At 36.3% G+C, this 25,092-nt stretch overlaps 1 protein-coding gene across 5 annotated transcripts in view; it reads right to left on the reverse strand.

Moving 5' to 3' along the window:
- The window catches only part of LRP1B (LDL receptor related protein 1B), a 1,862,264-nt gene extending 1,840,509 nt beyond the window's left edge, over positions 1-21,755 (reverse strand). For 4 of the 5 annotated variants that reach the window (XM_087435120.1, XM_087435121.1, XM_087435118.1 and 1 more), the window contains exons 1-2: positions 21,583-21,754; positions 17,815-18,683 (exon numbers count right to left, since the gene is read on the reverse strand). In XM_087435120.1, coding sequence (XP_087291246.1) covers positions 17,815-18,007 — 193 coding nt within the window. In that variant the 5' untranslated portion in view covers positions 18,008-18,683; positions 21,583-21,754. Of the gene's footprint in view, positions 1-17,814; positions 18,684-21,582 lie in introns of all 5 variants that reach the window. The other variant, XM_087435122.1, reaches the window with a different exon arrangement.
- Positions 21,756-25,092: the final 3,337 nt, after the last annotated feature.

Genomic DNA, 25,092 nt, shown 5'->3' on the forward strand with positions numbered 1-25,092 from the left:
GGTTCCTTTGCAGGCTCTGCAATAGCCCTGATTTCTCCTACTAGAACTTAACTAACTGGTTTCTAAGTGTTAATAATTGCCCACTGTCGGCATTAAATGTATGTACACAATAATAAAATTATAATAATTCCTAGCATGTATTAAGCAGTGATTTTGAGTTGGGGGTTTATATATTTCTATTCTATACTTATGATACCCTTTTGAGCTTTTTTCGCAAATTAGTGTGCAGAGTTCCAGAGAGATTATCTATTACGGCCAATGTTACACAGCTAGCAAGTGATAAAGCTTAGATTGGAATCCAAATGGACTGACTTCAAAACTTAATCTCTTAACCTCAACCCTAACAGTGTTTTTTAAATTCCTGGGAACAGCTCAAGTGTAGGTTCCTGGTCCTTGTGTGTACTTTTATCCTCTTGCATTAGAGTGGTAAAAAGCACTAGGTGATCGTGGGGCAAAAAATTCTCAGTCTAGAGAGAGAGGCTTTTGTCTGTGGATAATGTTTTAACTTTGTTTACTGAATTATTTATAACCTACTTCATTCTGGAAAGGATTTAAGAATGGTGTCTTCCATTTATATCACACCACATGGGGCCATATTAAAACAGACAACCAAACAACCAACAACCAAACAAACAGGAAAAGTTCATCTGTTATAATGGGGATTCTGAGATGAACAGTATTGCTTTTCTGTTCATAGAATGAGTGTCTTTCTTAAATATTTTCATCATACAGGACTGTGACAGAATATAACTACAAATACAACCATTATTACTATTACTGGTACTAATAAACTTCCATTAATTGAGTGCCTACTATGAAATGGACACTTAACAGGCATTTTCTCAAAACATCAAGAGTTTATGGTAGGTATCAGCATCTTCATTTCATAGATGAGGAAACTGAGACCTGAAGAGATAAAGTAATTGATCAAAGGTGATACAGCCAATAAGTGCAGAGTCTTTCCTTTCACAATGATACACCATGTTGCCCCTGAGCGTTGCAGCAAAGCAGAAGCTATAGAGCACTACACATCAGTGCCCTTTCCGTCTCTCCTAGTAACTGCGATATTAAGTCTGTCTTATACACAGATACCTAACATCACAGTTATTAAGTATATCTTACACAGATACTCAATATCACCTAAGAACTATTCTGTCCAGAAATGTCCAATTTGAATCCAGTCTAGCCTGTAGATCTAAGACTGAGTTTATAAAAAATACTGGTGATACAGGACCAAGACTGATGAAATAATGAAGAAATAACACAAATTCAGAACACAGGATATTCTGCAATTGACGAATCATTTCAAAAGGTCAAGGTCAAGGTCATGAAATGAAAATAATATGAAGGGGTATTGCTCAATATGAAAGGAGAATTAAGAGACATAACAACTAAAAATAATGCATGATCCAGAATTACTTACTAGTAACTGGAGAAAGGTAAAATGAGCCAGCAAGATCAAAGAAAAGAGAAGGAAATGAAGGAGAAGATCGTTTTTGCTGGAGGAATCAGGGAAGATGTCATAGAATAAGAGGCATTTGTTCAATCTATTCCAAGACATTGCTCTGTGATTTTCCAGCCTATATTGATTTCTCCACTGTCTAAACTCGAACTTGAACAATAGCATTTTTGAATAAATATTGCTAGGTCACATCACCTAGTAGTTTCTTATGGGTAAGCTTCTTCTCCCTAGGATTCCATTTTCTACTCTTTTGATGGGCTCTGCAGTGCTCAGTACAAGACTTCATAGCTGGCAATCAAGTAGATTGAGGCAACAAATATTTTTGTACACACAGGATCCACAAGTCGTCCTCCTAGCAATGAGTGTATTAACACGAGGCAATATGTACTGCAATAAAACTCCAGTGTAAATTAAAGGATTACAGGATTCTTTGAAGTTAGCTGTAGCTCCATGCTCTCATTGCAAAATATAATCGAACTAGATTCTAATAAAAATAAGTTTGTCATTAGCCGACAGGGGAAAAACGATCCCTTCAGTGGTTACAGAATGCAGCCTCAACACATCTTGGGGAGGTGGGAGTCTTTATGCATTATTCTCCTCATTTTACCAGGCAGGAAGTAGACACAGAGAGAGGCTAAGCGACTTGCCCAAGGACAAAGAGTGAGTCAGATGCAGAGCTGGGAATTGAGCCCACTTCTCCCGGTTCTCAGTGTACAGCTTTTCTCAGCAAGCCATACTGCCTTTCAGATGGATCATTTCCTAAAATGTATTAAGTTGTTAAAAATTCAATATGGGTGTTGCATTGCTTTCCAACTAGCTCTGTTTCTCACTACCTTACGAGAGCTATTATCAAAAGCTAAACTGATGGTCAGATTAGTGATCTCATATCTATATTTTTAGACAATATGCCACTAAAACTGGATATATCCAAACACCTACAATGAATCAGTCTCTGGAGAGTGTTTGTGCTTGGCTCTTTCAGCAGGTGGGGGAGGATTCCACAGTGAAAAAAAAAATTGCAGCTTCAAAGTTAGGAGGAACTAGAAATGATCATGAACAACAGGACCTCATCAACTATCAGTAAGAGTTAAAAAGAACAAAACGAAACAAAAAAACCACAGCAATATGGTGGGCACTAAAAAAGCAAGGAAATAAAAAAGTTGTGTACATTGAAAAAGTGGATATTTTAGGCCTTTTGAGAAGATTCTAGACACTTGTTTTTATATAAAGCTATGCTTGTTTCATTAGCTGGGACTTTACCCATTGGTTCGTTGGGAATCATGGGCAGAAACAATCCTTTTTAATGGCAATTAGTGGAGACTCTTATTGCGCTAACTAAACCAGAAATAGTAAGTATGTAGCTCAGATGCTAACATTCCTATATGTCCTCTGACTTTGATAATTAGAAACACTAGCAACTGATCACTGTGCCCTTTACCAAAGACCACAGACTCAGCTGTAGAATCTCCTTCAATATAGCAGTCTGGACAGCTACCAATCAGTCAAGATTCATCCAAAGTTCAAACCCATTCACTGTCTCCGGCATATGCTTTCCTGTTCAATCCCCACCCAAAAGACAAGATATAGAATCACTACAGGCCCATAGCCTCACCTGCCAGGTGTGATCAAACCCTTTGTAATTATTTTTTATATGTCTGGCTTATGTTTCTATAATATTTCTTGTCTGAATTAGACTGTCAACTCCTTGAGAGTAGAGATGCCTTTTTTTAGTCTCTAACAGAGTTTTCCTGAGAAAAGATAAATAAGTATGAATCCATTTTATAAAATATATCTACATTTTTTTTAGAACCTTAGGGACAGTGAAATTTTGAATGCCTAAGCATCACCACCATACTCACTCTAATTCAGAATTTTAGTCAGCAGATAATCAATCATTGTAGTGAATACTCTACTGAAGTTCAAGTATGAGCGAAATGATTTCTTTTAGAACATTAAAATATATTAATAGAGAAATTGTTCTTGCAATTGTTTATCCCCCTTAAGATAATCTTGTGACATTTATGAGAGTGCATCCAGTTAAAAGTTTCTGAAGTTTCAATAAGTTATGAAATTCCTTAGAGAAGTGGTCGATTCCAGGGCAGAAACAGAAAATACAAGATGAGCTTGAATCATCTGGCAGTGCTAGAAAGTAAGAAAGTGCTCCAAAAAGGATGGGTATGTCAAAGGGCAGAGCAGCGAATCAGAAAGTACTCCCAATAGCTAAAGGTGGAACAATTTGAGCAAGAAAATAAACAATGATAGTATTGGATTATAACACAAATAATAAAATACATATCTGTGAATCTATACTGATATAAACAAATAAATAAATAAGGATAGCCCTTTCTTACAGAAGAATTTCAATTAATAAACGTAGAAAGAATGAGAAAGGCACCACCTCACCCAAGTGATCAAGGTTAACATCACCAATGATAAGATTTATTGACATGTATCTCTTGATACGATACACTGAAGGGGGCATATTTCTTGTGTGGTATTATTGTCAAAAATATATACCCATAAGAAAATATCAGACAAACCCAAATTCTGGGACACTCTACAAAATAACTGACCAGGATTCTTTAAACAAACTCAGGTCATGAAAGTAAACTGAAGCCAGAGACTGTCACAGATTGGAGATCTAAGGAGATACGGCAACTTAATGCAACGTTGAATCCTGTATTGAACGCTGGGATAGAAGCAGGTCATTAGTGGACAAACGGTAAAATGCAAAGTCTATAGTTCAGTTAATAATATTTATTGTACCAATGTTAACTTTTTGTTTTGATAATTGTATTATAGTTATATAATATGTTAACACTAAGGGAAGCTGAGTGAAGGATATATGGGAACTCTGTACTAATCGTATACATTTTTCTGTAAGTCTAAAATTATTTCACAATAAAAAGTTTTAAAAAAACGCTGTGGGGAAAAAAGACTGGTTCGAATAATCAGTTTGGATATACTAATTCTTATGCGAACACTGGTATAAAACCTAAAGACAATGTGTGGTAATAGAGCGCACAGTTGGCTCTTGTGAAGTCACAGCTTTCCCAAGGAAAGGGAAGATGAAACACAAGCCTACATGTGATCCCATTTGTGTCTCAGCATGAGAATTTGTCTACTCATCAGGATCATCTCTCTGCCATCTTCACTTCACTATATTTGTCTTCTCCCTTTTAGTCTTTTTTTTTTTCCCTTCCATGTTTCAATAATGATCTGTGTGTGGCACAGCAATGTTGTTTTCACTATGTGGCTGTTACTTATCACGTAGAATATTTTTCATGAGGTCCCTGGAGTGCTGAGGCTGACTGAGATCATCCACATAGCATTTCCTCACCATTATTCAGAGAGTTTTGTTTCTTAGATGACTTTGGGTGGCATGTTCCTGTCCCAAGTCACTATTGGGTTGAATATCATTAACTCTCTGCTGAGTCATTAAGAATTTCCTCTGCACTCACTTTCTCTACCCCAATTCTGCCTTTATGTCTCCAGGGGAGACGAAGTTGTGGAGGCAGAGATACAAGACACTGTTGAAATTCATCTTTGGCATCCTTCCTCCCAAAGCCATGACTTGCAGCAATAATGCACTCCAAATTTCAAGGCATCATGCTCAGCTCTCTAGGACTGCCTTTTGTCTGCAATGCACCAAATAAAATGTCTTCATTATGACCCAGTCCAACCTCCTGTTGATACCTGCAACTGAGGGGCTCCATAGTGGCTCACAGGCTGTCAGCCTGAGTGTTAAATCCACCAGCTTGTGTTTTTGACCCCCCAAATACTACTACTTTGTTTTTTTGTGTTGTTTTTTATCTTGATTTGCAAGATCTAAAACTTAGGGCATTGTGCATAAAAATTCAGCTTCAGGGCCTCTCTTCAATTATCTAAAGGTCTGGCAACCCTCAGCCCACATTCACTCAAGGCCACAGTCTGCTCCAGTTGAATATCAGCTGCCCCTTTGGACAACATGGGTGTTCTCTAATTTACATGTCACCCAGGGCACCTTCTGACCAGCCTGGGTGCTACATGTATTTGTGTTTGCAAAACTCGCCCTATATCTTGCCCTTTAATTCATAAAGTTCAGTCAAATATGTCTGAGTGCTGTTACTTAACATGATGAGCAAAGAAATCTAAGCATCCTTTTCTCTGACTCCAGGGATATCAGAAGCCATGGCCACCCTATTCCTCTCCATGTAACTGCAGAAGAAATGCTGCCTATCATCTTCCCTGGCCTGCAGAAGAGAGGGAAAAGGGCAAGATTGCCGCTTCAGGATCCTTTATATGATTTCCTGCTTTTTAAGGAAATGTTATTATTCTTACTGCATATTGAGCTCAACTCCCACCTATGTAGTGACTCTCAAGCATGGGCTTGACACGCGGCGATAGAGCCGTTACTGCTGTATTTCACACGGAAGAGAGTTTTACTAATCCTCTTTGGCATTCATCTCTAAATCTTGGTGAACTCAAGTAGCTTCAATCTCTGAAAGTTTATTTTGGATTTAAGCGATTTTCTTGCTATTGCTAGGTTTTTCAGGTGTCTCGCCAGCTTAACTGTGATCTGAATAAGCTTTGTTTATTTTCCTTGGCTCTTTATAGCAGGTCTAAGTCTGTTCCAAAGGGTCACAACATTTCCTGCCCAAATGTCTTTTATTCTGAGCATGCAGTTAGTAATTATTTTCTTGCTTTACCTAAAATATAAATAACCCCCTTATACTCATTTTGAACCTTTTCCCACAGTACTTTCCTTATGAAAGAAAACAAGCCCTTCAGCAGACCTCAATGTGATGTGAGCAGAGTTCTAGTCAGGGAGCATAAATCATGCCTCGTACTCACAAATATACAAGTAACCCTTCCCCTTCCTGCTGTTTTTAATTACTCAGATTAATTTATTTCCAAACTTTCTGGCACCCTTCTGCTAAAGTACACAGCAAACAAATTTATAGGGAGTCCCAAATTAAATAGCAATGCAAAATCCTCTAGCCTCAAACTACATTTGGTTCAGTCACTCTAAAATTTAATAAAATTTTGGTGTTTATTTTATATTTAACTTATTTTTAGGCATAATGTTGATTTTAGTCCTGAAATTTTGGAGCCAAATTAGTAAAGGGGCTTTTGACAACGTGAATAAAAAATGGACTGAGCTTAAGTCAACACACAAATTAGATTTCTGCACATGAATCTAGCAAATGTCTACTAAACCTGCAGGTAAGCTCTTTACACAACAAACAAATTGGTTGAGATCTTTTGCTTCAATATCTTATTTAAGCATTTCTAAAATTATAATGCCTGAGCTTTGGTTCTCTTTTTATTTTAACCTAATGTCTGTTTAGTATATGTTTTCCCTTCTTACATTTAAGACATATCATGTTTGAAAATTAAGAAAACAGGTTATCATTTTAAACATTACTTGTAACTACTATGTGGAATTTCTAAGGTAATTTCTCTGGAAGAGGTGAAGTATTTCCTCCATTATGCTGCTGTTCACCATATAAATAGCGTCAAAAGGGTTGATTACACCAAGTTGCTTTCCTGGCACTAGATGCCCAGCACAACTTAAAAAGAAACTGAGTAAGAATATTTTGGGGGCTAAGCTTGTACTTTGGAATGGAGATTTGAATATCAAGTTTTAAAATTAAACTTCGACTTTTTCTCAAGGTAGACAACAAGAAAGAGAGCCAAAAAAGAAAAAGAGCAATAGAAAAAATCAATGGGATCAAATCCAAAAACAATCTTCAAATAACTTAGGACCTAGAGTAACTCAATTAGCTTAATATTAACAGTATTTCCTTCAAACGCTGTATTCCTTTCTTCTTTCTCACAGACTCTCTAGGCTCTAATATTGTTCCTTTTCTATCAGTTTTATAAAACCTCTCTCCTTTCTCTTTCTCCTCCTCTCACTTTGTTTTTCATTTTTTGCTCCAAGAACTCAGTAGACCCAAACAGGTTTGTTTTGTAGCCATAAGCAATCTTTCCCTGAAAATCCAAAGTTGTACGATTGCTAGACGAGTGTTTTATTGCCTGTTGTGGTTTTTGTTGTTTAGTTATTTCTTCCTCCAGTCTATAAATCACACTGGTACACAGTAGTCACTATAACATATATTCAATGAATGTGTGGATAAATACAGAAGATAATCCAAGGGCCCTGATTGACCAAGAGGAATACCCATTAGGCCATAAACTTTTACCCAGTAGGGTCTCCCCCATGTGCTGTCAGCATCCCTTTTCTTTTCTACAGTTTTCTTGGAATTTCCAGGAAGGGTTATGAGTACAGCCAATAGCAGGTCTCTTACAATTTCTTTCCTTTAATTAAATATTCATAAATGGGAACTTGACTATGAGCACAAATTCTTCTCAATCATGTCAAAGATTTGGGGATAATGAAAAAGGAGTTCTTCCTTGAAAACACTGAGGATTTCCTCAAGAAACAAACACAAACAAGTCTTCACATACGCCAATGCCTATTCCTTCTGCTGTTATACTGGTTTAGAGTGTTACAAATAACAGAGAAGTAATTGCTGCTATCTTTGCCAATGCTTAGAATGTTGCTAAATGTATTATTTTATACAAAGAATAAAGAATACCTACCGTGAGTCAGACTCTACAAATACCATTCTGCAGACATGGTATGGGTAAACATGGGGTAATAGGAAAGATGGTATTAACAATTCTGAAATATAAAGGAAAAGGTAATAAGAAGGCACACAATATTGCAGGTCCACAGATGACCATCATGTGCCTTACACTGTGAATCATGTTTAATACAAATCAATAAGAGGTACTACAAAACAGAATGCATTCATTTTTAAATAACCTAGAATGTTAACTCTTACTTCCAAAGATAATAATTTGAGGCTTTACTTCATGCGTTATCCTCCTAATATATCGAATGGTGCTGCATTCATCATTACAGGAAATTTTCCAAATTAAAGATGTGAGTCTATCCTCTACCTTGTCCTCATCTGCACTGCTACTTCGTTGAAGGCACCAACATCTCGCTCTGGGACAATTACGATAACCCCTTAACTGGATCGCTGTATCTCTTCTTGTCTTCCTCCATTCAGCAGCAAGCACGATCTCTTAAATAATTAAGTTGTGTCATGTCACCTCTGATTAAACATTGTATTGCTGTTTATTGTAATCAGAACAAAACCCAAATGCCTCACCTTGATCTGCATGGTCCTACCCACTCTACTCTGACTTCATCACAGATATGCCTTTCCCAACTCTTCCTCTCGCCCAAACACACACAGTTCACTTCAGACACACAGATCTTCTTTCTTTCTCTGAAATGCCAAATTCATGACTTCCTCTTAAGGGTTTGCATGGAAAGCTCTTCCCTCAGAACTACTCATAGCTTGTTCCCTCTCATCACTTTTGTCTCAGCAAATATGTCATTCTTCCAAAAAGGCCTCCTGTGATTACAACTACCAATCCCAGAGCACTTCTCTCAATTATACTACATTATTTTTCTTTCTTCTTAGCACAAAATATTATTTGTTTATTTATTTATTTGCTTATTGTCTGTCTCCTCTGCACTAAAATGTAAGCCCCATCCGACCAGTTACATTGTCTAACTTGCTCACTTGCCTCATTTCCAACACCTAGAACAGTACCCAGCACATAATTGTTCCACTTTGTTGAATGAGTGGATAGATAAATGAATGACTGCTAACCACATGCATTGCTTTGGGGGTTATATGACTTCAGTAGGAAAAAACTGAAAAAAATTAAAGTGTCCTGAAAAAGTAAGGGAGTTCTGTTGCTATTAGTAATTTATCTTAAGTTAATGGTATAATTAATAAAATAATGGGTATTTATGTAATGCAATACATGGTGCATGTGTTTTCACATACATTATCTTCCTCACGCTCGTGGAAGGTGTTAGGGTCATTGCTATGTCTCTCTTTTTCCAGTTGGCTGGAGCAGTTTTCTGTAAAACTCTGGTGGTGTTTTCACAGGCACCCAGATTAAAACGTACACAAGACAAAACCTTCATGGCCTTTATAACCTTACGTTCTCCCAGCAATGAGACCACCAAAGGGAGTAGAAAATGTGCTAAGATTTTGGTTCTTAGGCTATCAGGATTAATTTCAAAATATTTGACCATATCATTAGCAAGCAAAAAGAGGGGAAAAAACCCATCCTAACAGGGGAAAGAACTATATCCAAGATGGACAGACATAGTATGTTTAAATTCTAAATTGTACCTATTTTTAATGTTGGTCAATGTTGAATTAAGTTATCATATTTCCCCCCAGATAAGATTTGCATGCCACTAGTATTAAGGGCCATCAATAGGGTGCTGATGAACTGCTAGATTTTTGTTAGAATGACCACAATACAAGGACTCAGCAAAATGGTCTGAATTCTGAGTTAGTAATTATATCTATAAATCTTAGTTATTTTTTTAAATGAAAAATCTCGGAAATTTGAATGCCCAGGAGGCATCATCTGTAATACTTGCACCTGATGAGGCAAAAATCTCCCCCATGAGCTGGCGTCGTTATCACTGTACTTTCAAGGGCTTAATTACGAGAAAATGCTTTAAAAATTAACAGAGTTGAATAAAGTAGAATATTTTAATAGAGCATACTTGCTATTTTAACATATTCATACCAACAAAATATACCATTAAAAGCTTTAAAAAATGCACACAAGTTCTTAGATAATCTAAAAACCAAATCTTTTTTAAATCTCTAGAATTTATATTTTAGCAAAAGTTTGAGGTTCCTAATTGCCTCAGTTACTTAGTCTATGTGGATTGAAGCGTCAATAAATTCTTACTGTCAATGTTCTCTCTCTTTTGGTATCTTTATCCTTCTTCTTGTAGAACCTAATTTCTATAGAAAACAGATCATTCTAAACCCATTTCTGTTATCAGCCTTATACCTACAGTTTTTCTTTTTCACAAATATCTTAAAATACCCTAAGAACACTCAAAGCAAGCAACCACAACCAAGTTTCACTTCTCTTCTTCTCCCCCCTCCCCATTTTTAGTTCTCTTTTCTCATTTTAAGAAGAAAGGCCTAAGATGACAAATTGTGGTTAAAGAAAAACTCAGCAGTAGAAAAATTCTTAAGGAATTATGTATTTGTATTTCTAAAGTTACAGCTGTCTTGGAAGTGTTGAAGGATGTCAATGCAATGTGGAAGTTAGGAAGGAATGTCCTATCGATTGTAAGAATAAAACAAGAGACGATCTGTGGTACCTTGATCTTACCTAAAGAAGAAACGTATTCTTTCGACTTAAATGAGATCGTGTTTCAACAATACCTGTCTTTGGTCTGAAGGCTAAGCCAGCCAGGACAATGAGGTGCATGCAACTCAGGAAGAGATGTCTGACTGTTAATAAGAATGCATTGTGAGATAAAATGTAACGCCGCCGGCATCTTAGCAAGGCAACACGCTCTATCTTCTTCAAGAAGCTCTTTTTTTCTCTTTTCTCTTACTTAACAAAGTTAGAAGGAATCTTATATGAAAAGATACTTTCTCAACTCGTCTTCTATAAAGGACATAGTTATAATATTATTCACATGTAAAGGGAAACTTTCGTATATACATGACTATATTCAAACTTACATGTGAGAAAAATGATTAAACAGATGATTCTATAGTAAGAATATATTAATTGAAATTACTTTTCATTGTTTCTATAGGTAAAGACACCATTGACAATTGTTGTATATTTACAACTATTTTGTATTATTTGAGAAATCCCAAATGTAGGTAATCTATTATTATTCAACAAATATGAGTGGCAGACTTATTGAACAATATAAGTAACACAATCATGACCAACTTAAGCATTAGCCTTTTGCACTGAGAATACTTACAAGAATCTGACCTACTGGGAAATCAGCAACAAATGAGTGGAGCCATTTATTTAATCAAGCCATTGCATTTTTTAACTTTAATTGGACATCTAATTGCAGACTAAAACTAAGTTAATGTGATTGCATGAGAAAGTTATTATAGTCATATTTAAAAGTACACTTAATACTGTTATCCATTTTATTACTGCAATGATTTCTACTACATATCCTGTATTGAGAGAAAGTCTGGACTTTGAAATAACATTTTGGAATATCAATTAATTTTTAAAAATATTTTGTAACATGAGAAAAATAAATTCAGTTAATAAAGCCAATAAAGAAAAATTATAAATTTCTACTTTCTTTTAATAAAGTAACATTTGTCTGAGCATGAATGAATTCAGAGCATGTATTTATTCATACTCTGATAATGTTTGAAACTCTTATGCTATCCCATGATAAATATATAATTACAAACATATTTAATTTGCCTGATATTATGGGCACAATGGGAAGGCATATATGATTTACTCTACAAAGTGTAGCTAGAAAATATTATGCATAAGTCTTTCAGAGAAATGATTTATTATTGTTGTTTTTCCATAAAATTCAACTTTAGGCTTTTTATGCAAAAATGGTCTTACTATTTTACCAGATCTGACTGGCTACTATCTAATAGTTTGATTCCCATTTAGTTACTAATCAGTTTCATCAATTAGTTTAGTCAAGAGGCTCAGTCAAAATAATGGGATTTGTAGAGAGATAGGCTAAATCAATAGAATGGAGAGAGAGAGGAACTATATTTTAGTATCACTGAATTCAGAACAGAGCAATAAATAACACATATTTTCTAACTTGGCCTTGTAGTTATGCCAGGGGAGAAAAGGGAGGCCACCAAATCATTTATGAGGAGAAAATATAGATCTAAAATTGTGAAGGCAGCTTATAGTAGAGAAACTTCTAATAGAAAAAAACATAAATTTTGAAGGTCTAAGCTTACTTGTTCTGATGTGTTGCAAAGTCTTCTGAAGCGTTCATTCCCTTTTTTTACAATACAGAGAGTTCAGATGTACTTGGAGAGATTAACATTTTATTCAAATGAAACAGCACAGAATAGTGAAAACAGTGATTATATATTATTGCAAGCATAATAATTTTCAAAAGCAAGGGAGGTAAATATACTCATCGGCACATGTGTGAATTAGACCAAAAAGTAACTTTTTAAAAACTTAAATTAATTTTTAGAGATATTTTCATGCTTTTATATTTAAGGTTTAAATAATAGAACTTGTTTTATTCAAGGAACTAACAAGCTACAAATATCTCCTTCCAAAAAAAAAAAAAAAAATACAACTGGAGAATGTTCCCAAGGCCTGTAGACTGTTGGATTTGCGATGATATCTTGCGATTTCATTCCTATGCCTCTAGTCAATGGGTTGTTATATAGGTTAAATTTGGAGAATAACAATCCCTCTGAAAATGTAATGCAACTTACAGAAGAGGATAAAAAGTATCACTTGAGGCTTTTCTGTTTGGTTGGTTAGATTAATTTTGCCCTCCCTTTCTCACCAAAAAAAAACCCCAAACAAAAACCTTGTTACTTGCGCTCTCTATGCATCAAAGTAGTTTTTTGCCACTATTCTTAGATTAAATATGGGGAGCCAGATTTTTTCAAAGAATAAAGGAAAAGTTTTTGAACTACCTAGGGTAAACATGACTATGTCCTAATAGAAGTTTGGTTAAGTATATATTCTGGTTAACTCATTATCAGAGTAGTCAACCTTTTGCTTTACTTTTATTTAGCATTCCAGCCACTAAAAAGTTGTTTCAAATCACAAGCATTGGGTGCATCATAATTATAAGTATTTCAAAGGCAAATACATTTTGACATTTATTTCCTCCACTGTCATATTCTGTTACAACAAAATATTTGTTATATGGAAATTCTTTCATTAGAATATTGCATGTTGGGTGTTGAAAAGTAACTCAAAGTTTTTTCATTTCATATTTTTGCTTTTCAAGGAGGCAATCATCACAAAAACAGACATACATTGTCTGGAATTTTTAAAAAATAAAAGTTTCATTAGAAAACAACGTATCTCCAATTTTCAGGCTACAGTGCTGTTTTTATAGGTGTTTCTGTGCCCAGGCAGCCATTTTAAAGAAGATATCTTGATATCTTCTTTAAGAAGATATCTTGTTTAAAAAAGATAGATATATATATATATATATATACACACACATACATACAATGAGTGAGTTCCACTTACTGCTAAATTAGTTTAACAAATGACATCATGTTGGTACAATCATGTTTAACTTTAGTATTAATTTTACTTTCTTTGAATGCATCCACCTAGAATGAAGACAAGTGTTTCCTTTGTACAAGAATTGTTTTGACAGACAGCCACAGAAGACAGAGAAATCTATCAATACATCTGGTTGGTACTTTTTGCTACACAGAATCCCTATAACTGGGAAGGAATTGAAGAAATGGGAGTACACATTTCATGTAAGATATAAAAACTGATAGCAGAATCATGGAAAAAAAACCCAAAACCCTGAATTATAGTAACATACAGGATGGAGGGAAGATGTAGAGATCCCTCACCATTGTAATCCTTATGAAAGACCAAGTCATGTTCAGTCCAGGTGACTTTAAATGGAGCCTATCTTTATGGTATACCCTAGGCTCTAGAAAGAACTTGACAAGGCAAGTAGTAAGAAACTAATGTCCTGGATCCAATACACCTGCAAACTAAAAATCTCTGCATGTCTGTACCATGAATGATAAGTAGCATTTAGAAAGTGTCATCTCAGTCTTAAAATATATTAACTATATCACTCATCCCTCACCCTTTCTAAGAAGATTTCTTTCACATTCACTTAAAAAAATCACTTGCATCTTAATAATTCTAGCAAAGCCAACATTTAAGTTTTCTGCAATATTCTTATGTCTCTCTCCATTCCTAGTTTAATTATACTCAGCTTCACATTGCTGGAAGTTTCTTTAAATTATTTTTATGCTGCAACCATTTTCATATGACATTTATTATGAAATCAGAGGAAAATATTTATTTAAAAAAATATTTTGTCTAAAGATACTTTAATCTCCTCTTTAGAAACACTAATTTGGATTCAGCCTCTTCGTTTCTTCTTGCTTTAACACGCTGAACTTTTTTTTTTATTTTTCCATCGTCTCCTTTCTTTCAGTTTCAATTTGAGTTTGAGAAAGAAAGAGAGAAAAAAACTCAAAGATTACAGACTTCTTCAAAACAAAACTTTAACGATATTTGTGGAATATAAAGAGACATGGATTGCAGTTCATTCTTCTTTGAGGGAAGGAAAATTAAATTTTTGACATACACCTGATTGCCAGTTTTGGATGGTTTTATGGACATACACATTTAAATGATTATAACAGCATGAACTTTAATTATTTGGAAATATGTTTCCACATCTTATCAGACTCAAGAATTTAAAAGAGACTAGCTTTAGGTCTCTCAATCCCTTTTCTTTTCAGAAAATTTGACAATTTAAAATACATTTCCTTTTAAGTCTTAATCCTTGTCAAGAAATACTTTGATAGGATATGACATTGTTATATGACACATTGGTTGCTTCTAAGTGAATATGAATTATCCTCCATGTTTTGCTGTTAAGAGTTACAAAGATGTTTCCTTTTTCAGCTGTGATGAAATCTAATAAGAACTGACATGTACATTAGCTTAACTATGTATCAACATCAATATAAACTACGAAAATAAACAATAGGGAATTAAAGAACAAGTAGATGTGTGTAGATTAAACACAAGCATACAAGTTGGTTTCAAGTCTTTTTCTGTTTAAAAAAATATTTGAGTTTATACTCATAAACTTACAAAGGGAAGCACAACACAGGTAGGGTAATACAACCATTTCTATCTAGTCCATACAGTTTAAGAAGCTACCCGTTACCCAATATGTATTTGGAGAACCTGAAAGTGACTGCTCCTTTTCTGGCCTGAAGCTAGCTCTTGCCCTACAAAACACACCTGCGTAATTCACATGCCTGTTTTCTTCTTCAAGGACAATTGACACAAGCCTGTGTGGAAAGCTACATCTCATTAACCTCTTCCTTGAGTTTATATCCCCATATCTTCTTTTTTTTTTTTTTTTTTTAAAGATTTTGTTTATTCAGTTTTTTCCCCCCAAAGCCCCAGTAGATAGTTGTACGTCATAGGTTCACATCCTTCTAGTTGCTGTACGTGGGACTCGGCCTCGTGTTGGACTGAGAAGTGGTGCCTCGGGGCGCTCCCGGGATCCGAACCCGGGCCGCCAGCATCAGAGCGCGCGCACTCAACCGCTAAGCCACGGGGCCGGCCCTATCCCCATATCTTCTGTTCCAGCATTCCTGGAAGGGAAGTTTGTCATAATGCAGCAGCACTTTCTTTTTTAACTTTCAACAAGATTTCTCTTCTTTTCTTTTTCCTTTTTCCAAATGGGACCCACCCTTTTCACTTTTGATAGCTAGCTGTGAATTTTAGCTGTTTTCTAACAGTTTTGAAAGTTGTGTTAAATATATTTAATAGTGGCAAAGTGTTGGTCTGCAACTATTTTTACTTGTGCTATCTGCTATAGTACTTTTTATGCTGTCATGGTGATACAAGGTGACACTATTTCAGTTTTAGGAAAAAGTAGCAACCTTTTTCCATGTGCCCTGTTTATATCTAAGATGTCTCTCTCCCTCATGGAACTAAATTGACACCAAATTGTAATCCCTTTAGTTATTTAGTTTCCTATCTCAGAATAAAGTTGAGGGTCTATATGTCTAACTTTTTATTATTTTTAAAATTCTCTTCAGGCATTCATTTCCATCACTGTAGCAATAGCCCTGTCGCTCATAAACACATATAAAAGCTCTGAGGACTCAGCTTGAGATGAGGTCAAATTTCTGAAGATTGAAGACTCAATCAGAAAGAGCCCAATAGCAGGAGTCTGCCAGTGCCACTATATTTTGCTAGCACACAGGGCTGAAAAGCTTCATTTTGTTCATCTGCTCTGGTCCAACTTCAAACATTCTTCCTAAGAAAGGTTGAGAGCCGATTGTTCCAGATCAAAGACATTATCATTTCAAGTTAGAGCTATGTGCTTCCATTTTATCAGTATAGTTTTCAACCATTCCAGACCAACTTCAAGGCAAGTTAAGGCAAGTTCAGAAGCTATATGGCTAGGTGGCAATGATATGTTTAAAAGATTATCACTCAGTAAATGTCAGACTTTCTAAAGGAACTCATATTAATCTCACTACTGGTAAAGGAAATGACATGTGTGGGACGTTGTAAAAACTATAATCTGCTTGCCAACAGCAGGTTGGATAGAAACACTACAATTCATTCCCCTGTTCTTTCCTATAATGAAGCAGTAATTTTTAGTCAATTCATAATTGGCTTCATATAAACACACTCAGTAAATCTCCCAATGCAGCATTTTGCCTATTTACTTGGTATCGGGATCCGGATATCTTTTCTATCTTTCTTACTTCTTTTTTTCCTAATTAAACCAAAAAACCTGAAATATATCAGTCAATATGAACTCATGCTATGATAAAAACAAACAAACAAAACCAAAATTAGATCTAGGCTACTTTTGATTTTACTTTAAGCAGTTAACCATTCCAATGCCAGCAGCCCAAATATTCAGCTACTATTTTTTTTCCTCTTTTCACTCGTGCAACTATTGTCACATATTATTAGACTTGCACAGGGATTCCTGGGTTTCCAGATCAAAAGTTCACAGAATCCAGGTTTATTATAATTCCCACCTCCTCTCCCCTCTGCTCCCCATACCCATCCCCGTTTAAACTTCTACCATTCATCAGCTATTTGGAGAAAAAGTAAGGGCAGAACGCCAGTGGCGGGTTAGCATCTCCAGGTACCATGAGGTATGTCACAGACCTTCGGAATCAAAAAAGTCAAGTTCAAGCAGGTGCCTGCGCCCAGAAACGCCCTGAAAGCCTTAGCTTCTCTGCTAACAAGGCGAGTCTCGCCCGAGTCTGCCCAGGAAGGGGCTACAGAAACGAAAGGGGCTTCAGTGGGCGCTTTCTCCTCGCCACAGACCCTGGGTGCTTCAGGTACAGGAAGCTAACCCAGGAGCTAAGTTGACGGAGCACACACTTAAAACGCGAAGAATCCGGAGCCTGCAAAGCTCCAAGCTACGAGAGTCAGCGCAGAGGCAAGTCTTGGAAAAGCGAATTCTGATCCCAACATCTGCAGCGCTTGGGAGGCGCGGGCAGAAGCGCGCAGTCAAGTCTAAACGCTCCCCGGGGGAACAAAATCAGGACTGGTAAATGGCCAAAAGAAAAAGCTATGGGGGAGCCGAGGACTCTGGCACCAGGTTCAGAAATCCCCCACCGCACCTCTCACCCCCCCGGAGGCCAGCGCACAGTGGCCAACCGGTCCCGGGGAGCGGGGCCGCAAGGACTTAAGTTTCACACTCACTTATCTGCCAGCATCACCCCTCAGGAAAGCCTAGGAAGAAAGGGGGGTGGTGTTCTCCTTACCTCGGTCGGCTCCCACGGTCAGCACCTTGGCGATAGGCAATAATCCCGAGAGAGTGAGTAAGGCGAGGAGAAACTCGGACATTGTGGTCGCCCGGTAAGGAAGCCTGCGCTGCAGACTGCTCCGCGACACCCTCGGCCCGGCGGCGGCGGCGGCGGCGGCGGCGGCTCGGAGCCCCGAATCGAGCAGCGTCATTTACAAATGTCACTGGAAATTCTTCAGCTCAATGAGCCCAGCCAGTCCGCCTTCTCCTGCCTGGAGCAGGATGTGGAAGGTGTAGGGATGCGCGCGTGTGGGAGAGAGAGAGCGTGTGTGAGCGCGAGCGAGCCGCTCGTGTGTCTTGACTTTTCAATGCAGGGTACGTCTGATCTTACATCACGCAAGAGGGGCAGTGAGAGATGCCAGTGGATGGGAATTCACTGATTAATCACCGAATCCACCACACACCCCTTCGTCGTCCACATAAAGCACGTCTATTACTTAGAGCCATTTAACACAACAGGAAAATACCACCGCGAACTGAGAGCGCCGCAAATCACAATTATTTCGGTCTCCTTGAAGGGAAAGTAACTCCAAGCTGGTTCTGTAGGGATTTGGGTCTTTAGAAAGGGAGAGACTTCTGCACTGGGCTGAGCCAGCCAGGCGCCTAGGAAGCTCCGCATTTAACAGCCAGCTGGGAATTATCAGCTACAGCGCTGGGATGCTTCTCTTGGCAAAGCAGATTTGATCCCTTCGGTCCCTGGAAGCCTCCTTCCCGGGAAGGAAGGATAAGCAAGTAACTGAGCTTCTCGTAGGGAAATGGTTTCCTCCGCTCGACCCACCAATGCAATGCTTTCTGAATTGCACTTCTAACTTTTATGCTGAGTAGCACCTGGGGACAAAGATGCAAAACTTAGTGACTCAGCAGAAACAAAAAACAAAACAACCCTAAGTCATTACCCGTTGCATAAGAAGGGAAGGTGAATGGAAACAGGTCCCCAAGCAGAGGACCATAGAGCAAGAAATTGGCGATTTCTTTTGCAATGGATTTCTCTCTTTAAAAGGGTACCTCGAACCATTTTAAACATGTTTTGAGGATTTTTTTGTTGCTTTTGTTTGGTTTTGTTTTTTCTTTTTCCACATAGAACAGTGCTAGTTTAGAAACTTTCCCGAACCATCTGAGGCATCAAAATGAATCAGTGAAATCAAAAAAAAAAGAAAGTTGTTTATATGACTACTTAAGTGTTTAAATATGATCATCCAAGTACCTAAAATTTTAGTTAGCCATTCAAAAATGTATGAGGAGTTAAAACTCGGAAATCTTAATAGTTGAAAGCTTACTTTTTTCCTTGTAACATCAATAATTCTTGCCTAAGAACAAAGGTTGAAAAATGTTTGTATTTAATACTTTAAAACCTGAGATGGGCATAAGGGAAAATTATAAGAAAAAAAAACTAAGCAACAGGATGACTGAAAAGAGAAGGAAAGATCCTTTAAACACTTTATTCAGTTTACTGGTTGAAACTTGTTATAGATGAAGGCCAGCACTATGAGCTAGCTGTTTATGAGAGTAGAATTATCCAGAAACATATTTGGATCCTCCTTAGAAGCCATTAAAATTAGACTGGATCAAAAAACACAGAGGTGACTCTGAGGGACATTGCTAAGAATCTGTACAATTCACCTTTTCAAACTTACTCTGTGATTATAAAATATGTCCTTTATGTCAGTTTTGCCATATTTTAAATTTTAGTTATTTTCCCTTGTAAATCAAATCATTTAGTATCTAAATGATGACTCCTTCCACATTTAAAATTTATTATTTTTCTTCTAAAGTCATTACATGTATAATCTCACCTAGTTATTTTTATTGTTTCCTAATAAAATGCACCATATAGGAAACATAAAGAGACATTTTTTCTATTTTAGTTCATACTAAAAATTCACAAACTTTGGAATGTGTGGCAGAGTTCAACGAGTATGAGGGGGGTGGGAAAGGAAGGGTGAGTTTTGAATGATTCTCAAAATAATAAATATTTCTTTCTCAAGGGTCCACAGACCTCTGCATTCTATGAAATACTTGTCCTTTCAGTGGGACAAAGTAAGTAGGTGTCTTTCTGACATGATCCCATTCAGTCAACTAGGAAGTCGGCTATTAGGAGAACGATAACCACTTAAGTCTTGGCAATAAAATGAGGAGCGCTCACAAACCATGCTAAGGACATCCAGATTCTTCCTCTTGTATACAATTACCACCAATTACGCCTCATCTCAAAAATTGCAAGGTAGAGGAAAGCAGCCAGAAACAGTACAACCAACCAAAGACTCTTACCATGTACCAAAGTGCTATGATTGAAAATCAGTGACTCACTCACTTATGCAGTATGTATAGCAGCCCTGGACTCCACTATCAGCTCTTAAAAGGCAAAAGTTACAAAAGATCATCAGAGAAGTAAATACTCAGCAGATTTTGTATTCTAATGTATATTCTAAGTATGCTACATTCTAAATACGTGCCTCCTAATCATAAAACTTTTAAGTGAATTAGGGAGAGTAAAAACTGTATGATCTCTTTTTGATCATCTGGTTTGACTTTTTAACTGCCCTGAATGGAAGAAAATCAAGGATGTATTGTCCACACATTGTGAGAGGAATAATAAAGCAAAATAGAATTCCTTTTTAGTAGTCACCAATCAAATTGCCATATGTGAATGACACATGACTCAAAATAGTGGTATAAAATAGTGGTAGCAATTGTGGAAGTTTAATTACTAAGGTATAGGTTAGCATACCAATGAAAGATGATGACATATTTAATATGAACTGTGAATGATTCTCAATTTTATCTATAAAATAAAATTGGGGACTTATTTTAAGAATGCAAATAGATATTATTAACAAAGACCTAAAGGATATAAAAACTCTCCATAGCAATTTGGTGAAAGAATGGATGCCTAGGTATGTATCAGTGGTCAAGTGAATACTACATATGCATTGAAATGCATGTCAAGCAGATGTTTGAAGACAAAAATTATAATAAGGACATTAGTTCATACCATAAAGCCGTGATAATACATAATAAACAGATTAAACTTAATAGATACGTATTTGCTCAAAAACTAAAATAAGGCCAGTGTTAAAATGAAATTGGATAAATCAAATCACTTATATATGGTTGTTCTTCTTCCAAATACCCATTGAAAATGACCAATTCACCAAAAGAGAGTTTTTATGAGCATCAATGAGATTGATAAAAGTATAAGCCAAATTTGAATTTTAAAATGAAATAATTTATTTATAGGTTTTGAATGACCATCCAATTATAATGGATTATAAATAAAAGGGAAAGCATAATTTCCTATGAAATACTTTTATTTGTCATCATATATGCTTTAATGAAAAAGGAAATTAATAAAGTATATTATTGGTGAAGAGAGCATAGCTAGAGTTACTGCTCAAATTCTGTTTGTTCTTATGGCCCATTATAATTTCTTCATTCTAATCAGAGTTATTAACACTGACAAGTTAAATAAGTTAATTCATTAAACTATAGAATGTTATGAAATCCTCATTGAGATAAATTAAACAAAGTAGAACCAATCATTCTTACTTTCTGGTCTAAAACAACACAGGAATATTAATTATCAGTCAGTAGTAATCTTATACCTGCCAATTAGAGCCACACTTTTCATACATGTGATCAAACATCAGATTTCATTTCTGTTAACAATGATTTTCCTCGTGCTGTTGAGTTTTTTACCATAGATAGTAACAATTCATGTGATACACACCTGAAAGTCATGTTAGGAGGACGGCGTGTGTCTAAACAAACCAAGACTGATAGTCTGTCTCATGGAAGCGATGTGTGTGAAGGAGAGTTGGCCTGAAAGTCAGGTTGCTAGAGAGTTCTGCAGCTATCATTCCAAGGGTTGCTAGAGTTCTTACCCTGCCTTTCCACACAGAAAAGTTGCCAAGCAGCAGCAGGCACAGGATGAGAAGAAAAAGAAAGAGGGGCCAGGGCAGGGGTGGGGAGAATGAGGGGTGGGGGATGGGGTTGAGAATTATTAAAGAAACATTATCAGTACTTTAAAATGGCAACAAAGTTACTCTGGAAAAGCTGCCAAGAAAAAAAACTTTAAATTCATGTTATTTCTCAGACTGCAGCATTTCAATGCACATTTTTAACTGCTTTCCTTCAAAGTGTGCTATAACTGTTTGGTAGCATGCTGTTTCAACTGGGACATGGGGAGTTAGTTGAGAAATATAAGATTTTGATGCAACTTTAATTCCCACTATTTGCAAAGTATTTGGAGGTATGTACACATGAAAAAAAAATGAGTGATGCAATTATCTAATTAAGCCTGGAAAACAAAAATATTTACAAGCAAATTAAGTTTTTTCTTTATATAAATCTCAGCTTATCTTCACTATCATTATCTGTAAATGCTTTAAGATATACATATTACAGGGAAAAGCCCAGCTGATAGTCAATTATAACTTTCAAAGAATAAATAATGAAAGCTCTTAAAACTGATTTGATTGTTTTACATTTTCTCTGACTCTTGTTTAGTAAACTTTTGACAGTAGGAAGGAAAGGAGTTTACTGATTTAGATAACCTCATCAGGCAAGAATTGACTTCCATTAAAAAAATAGAGACTCGAGAGACAAATCCTATTCTGCTTTTTGGATGTGTCTCCAGAAAGCACAATCAGTAATAATGCAATCCATGTGTGGGGGGAAATACAGAAATGCTAAAAACTCATCAAATCCTTGTCACTGTACTTGTATGAAAACAGTCCTTGAGTTCCAAGTAGGTTGCTGCTTAAGACTTGTTGCTGTTGATGCTTTTTGACAGTGACATACTTGCGGTCATGATGACCTCCACATCTCCATCTCCAGCTGCTACAATAGAGTTAGTGTTTCATGCTGGGGGTTGGTTGTCAGTGGTCCTTTGTCAGGATGCACTTTGTCTGAATAAGCCCTGGAGGCCTTTTCCTACCTGCTGATATTGATCTTTGTCCTTTTGGTCATCATCCTTCTGCTCCTTAATTTTAATTAGAAACTCTTAGATTGCTGGACCTGAAGGAACATTCAAATCATCTCTTCCAATTTACTACCTTTTACAGATGAAAAAACTTGAAGAGGTCATGCATTTTATGAATGTGAGAAACAAACCTTAAATAAAGTTTCCTTACTTTTTCCTGTATTATGTAGTGAGCTTCGTTGAAATTCCTTTAAAGATTTTATTTATTCAGTTTTTTCCCCCCAAAGCCCCAGTAGGTAGTTGTATGCCATAGGTTCACATCCTTCTAGCTGCTGTACGTGGGACCCGGCCTCGCGTTGCACGGAGAAGTGGTGCCTCGGGGCGCTCCCGGGATCCGAACCCGGGCCGCCAGCATCAGAGCGCGCGCACTTAACCGCCAAGCCACGGAGCCGGCCCTGAAATTCCTTTAGATTTTTCCTACCTCAGAGGCGTTTTAGCCCAGGGGGTTTGAATTCGTTCATTCACTTAATAATTATATATTATGTAACAGCCACTGCACTCAGCAGTGTGCAAATAACTATGAAGAAAATCGACATGGTCCTTGCACTAGCAGAGCTTACAATCTAAATCAAATGTCATTTCTATGCTAATGGGCTGAAATCTTGTGGGAACTCTGCTGTCGTGAACCATAGCATAGGCCACAAAAAGGCCACTGCCAAGACCATCCACTAAAATCAGGGCTGCATCTTTCTTGGAAAATATCTTTACAAATAAACCTTGTAGAGAAAGCTGAGCCTTCTGCTAGACTTAGACTCTGAATAAGAAATCCAAAATATATATTCAAATATCTTGAGAGTCCATATCAGCATTTAGTCAATCAGCACATCACACCTCCTTTGATCTTGAACTTGGTAGAAAATTCAGAAACGTTCAGAATTCAAAATATTCAGAAATGTTTTCAGTAATAACTCACAGATTAATCAGAGTCTATGGATTCTATTGTGTTGTGGATTCACACAGAATCAGAGGACAAAAAAGAGAACTTGAGAAAGTCTGGTTCAACTTTTATTCATTTGTTTATTTTATTATAGCTATTATTTGGGACACTTTCAAGTGTTTTACCCACTTTATATTTAATAATTTTCTACTTTATATCTAAAAGCTATTTTTCTTAAGCTTTCTTTTTATATTGTGTTTAGCATTTCACAATTTCTAACTCCCCAAAATAAGATATTTTCGCATAGCCTTTCCCCTACAATAGGTACCCAGAAACATTTGTTTTATTGTTGCTTAACGTATTTTCACTTCTTTCCTTGAACTTATTTAATCTTTCCTATATCTACTGTTCTCTGGCCCGTCTGTCATGGAACATATCCCTATATCTGAAGTAAACAGGATAATACATTGACAAAGATAGAGGTTAGGTATTAACAATTGACAGAGAACTGAGAAGATAGGATACCAGGATTATATTAATTGCACTTTATATATACTTTAATAAAATGAGTTGCTGTTAAAATGTAATAAGTACTTTGGAGCTACAATATCTTTGGCCAAGTTTAGGAGGTTTTTCGTTTCGTTTTTTACTTTAGGGGAGGAGACTGTTTTGCTTTGTGTTGTTGGATTTTATAAGGAAAGTATTTTTTTCCATTCCTTTATCGGAAATGGCCCTCATAAAGTAAATTAAAAATAAAAAAACAGTAAAAAGAAGCAAAAAATTTAAAAAAGGAAGAAAAAAGAGAAAAACAAACATTTCTTCCAAGTGTACCTTACTTAATTCCCGCTGGGAATGGCTCTTCAGAGGTTGTCAACAGCTCTATTTGGGCACGGTGACTGTCACTAGGTACTAAATAGGTATGTGGTGAATGGAATACACTTAGTGTTGAATTTTTACGTTTTTTAAAAGTCTGCTTTAAAGAAAACTTACAGAACTAACTTTTCCAAAACATTATTTTTGCTAAGTAGAAAAATTCATTTCTCTTACATAGGAAATGCCTCTTGCCCTCTAAAAGTGTTTTTCTGTTGTGAAAATTATACTTTTTAATCACAATAAAAACTCAAATGCAAAAAGGACCTTTCTAGTCCAGAACAGAATGCCCTAATTTTATGTCAAGCTTCTCTTTGTGGGAAGAAAAATAGTGACATTTGGACCTAGATATATTTATCAAGATTTGTGAAAATGTGTGATATTATGCATGGATACTGGCAAAGTTAAATTATAGTTGAAAGACCATTAAATGCTTTTATGACTTTCCATTGCTACATTCTGCATTGTAAATAGACTTTACCAATGGTATCATTCACATCGATCTGCAA

Source organism: Ceratotherium simum, chromosome 9 (assembly GCF_057802395.1).
Source record: "Ceratotherium simum simum isolate JZ-2026a chromosome 9, ASM5780239v1, whole genome shotgun sequence".
NCBI classification, from domain to species: Eukaryota; Metazoa; Chordata; class Mammalia; order Perissodactyla; family Rhinocerotidae; genus Ceratotherium; species Ceratotherium simum.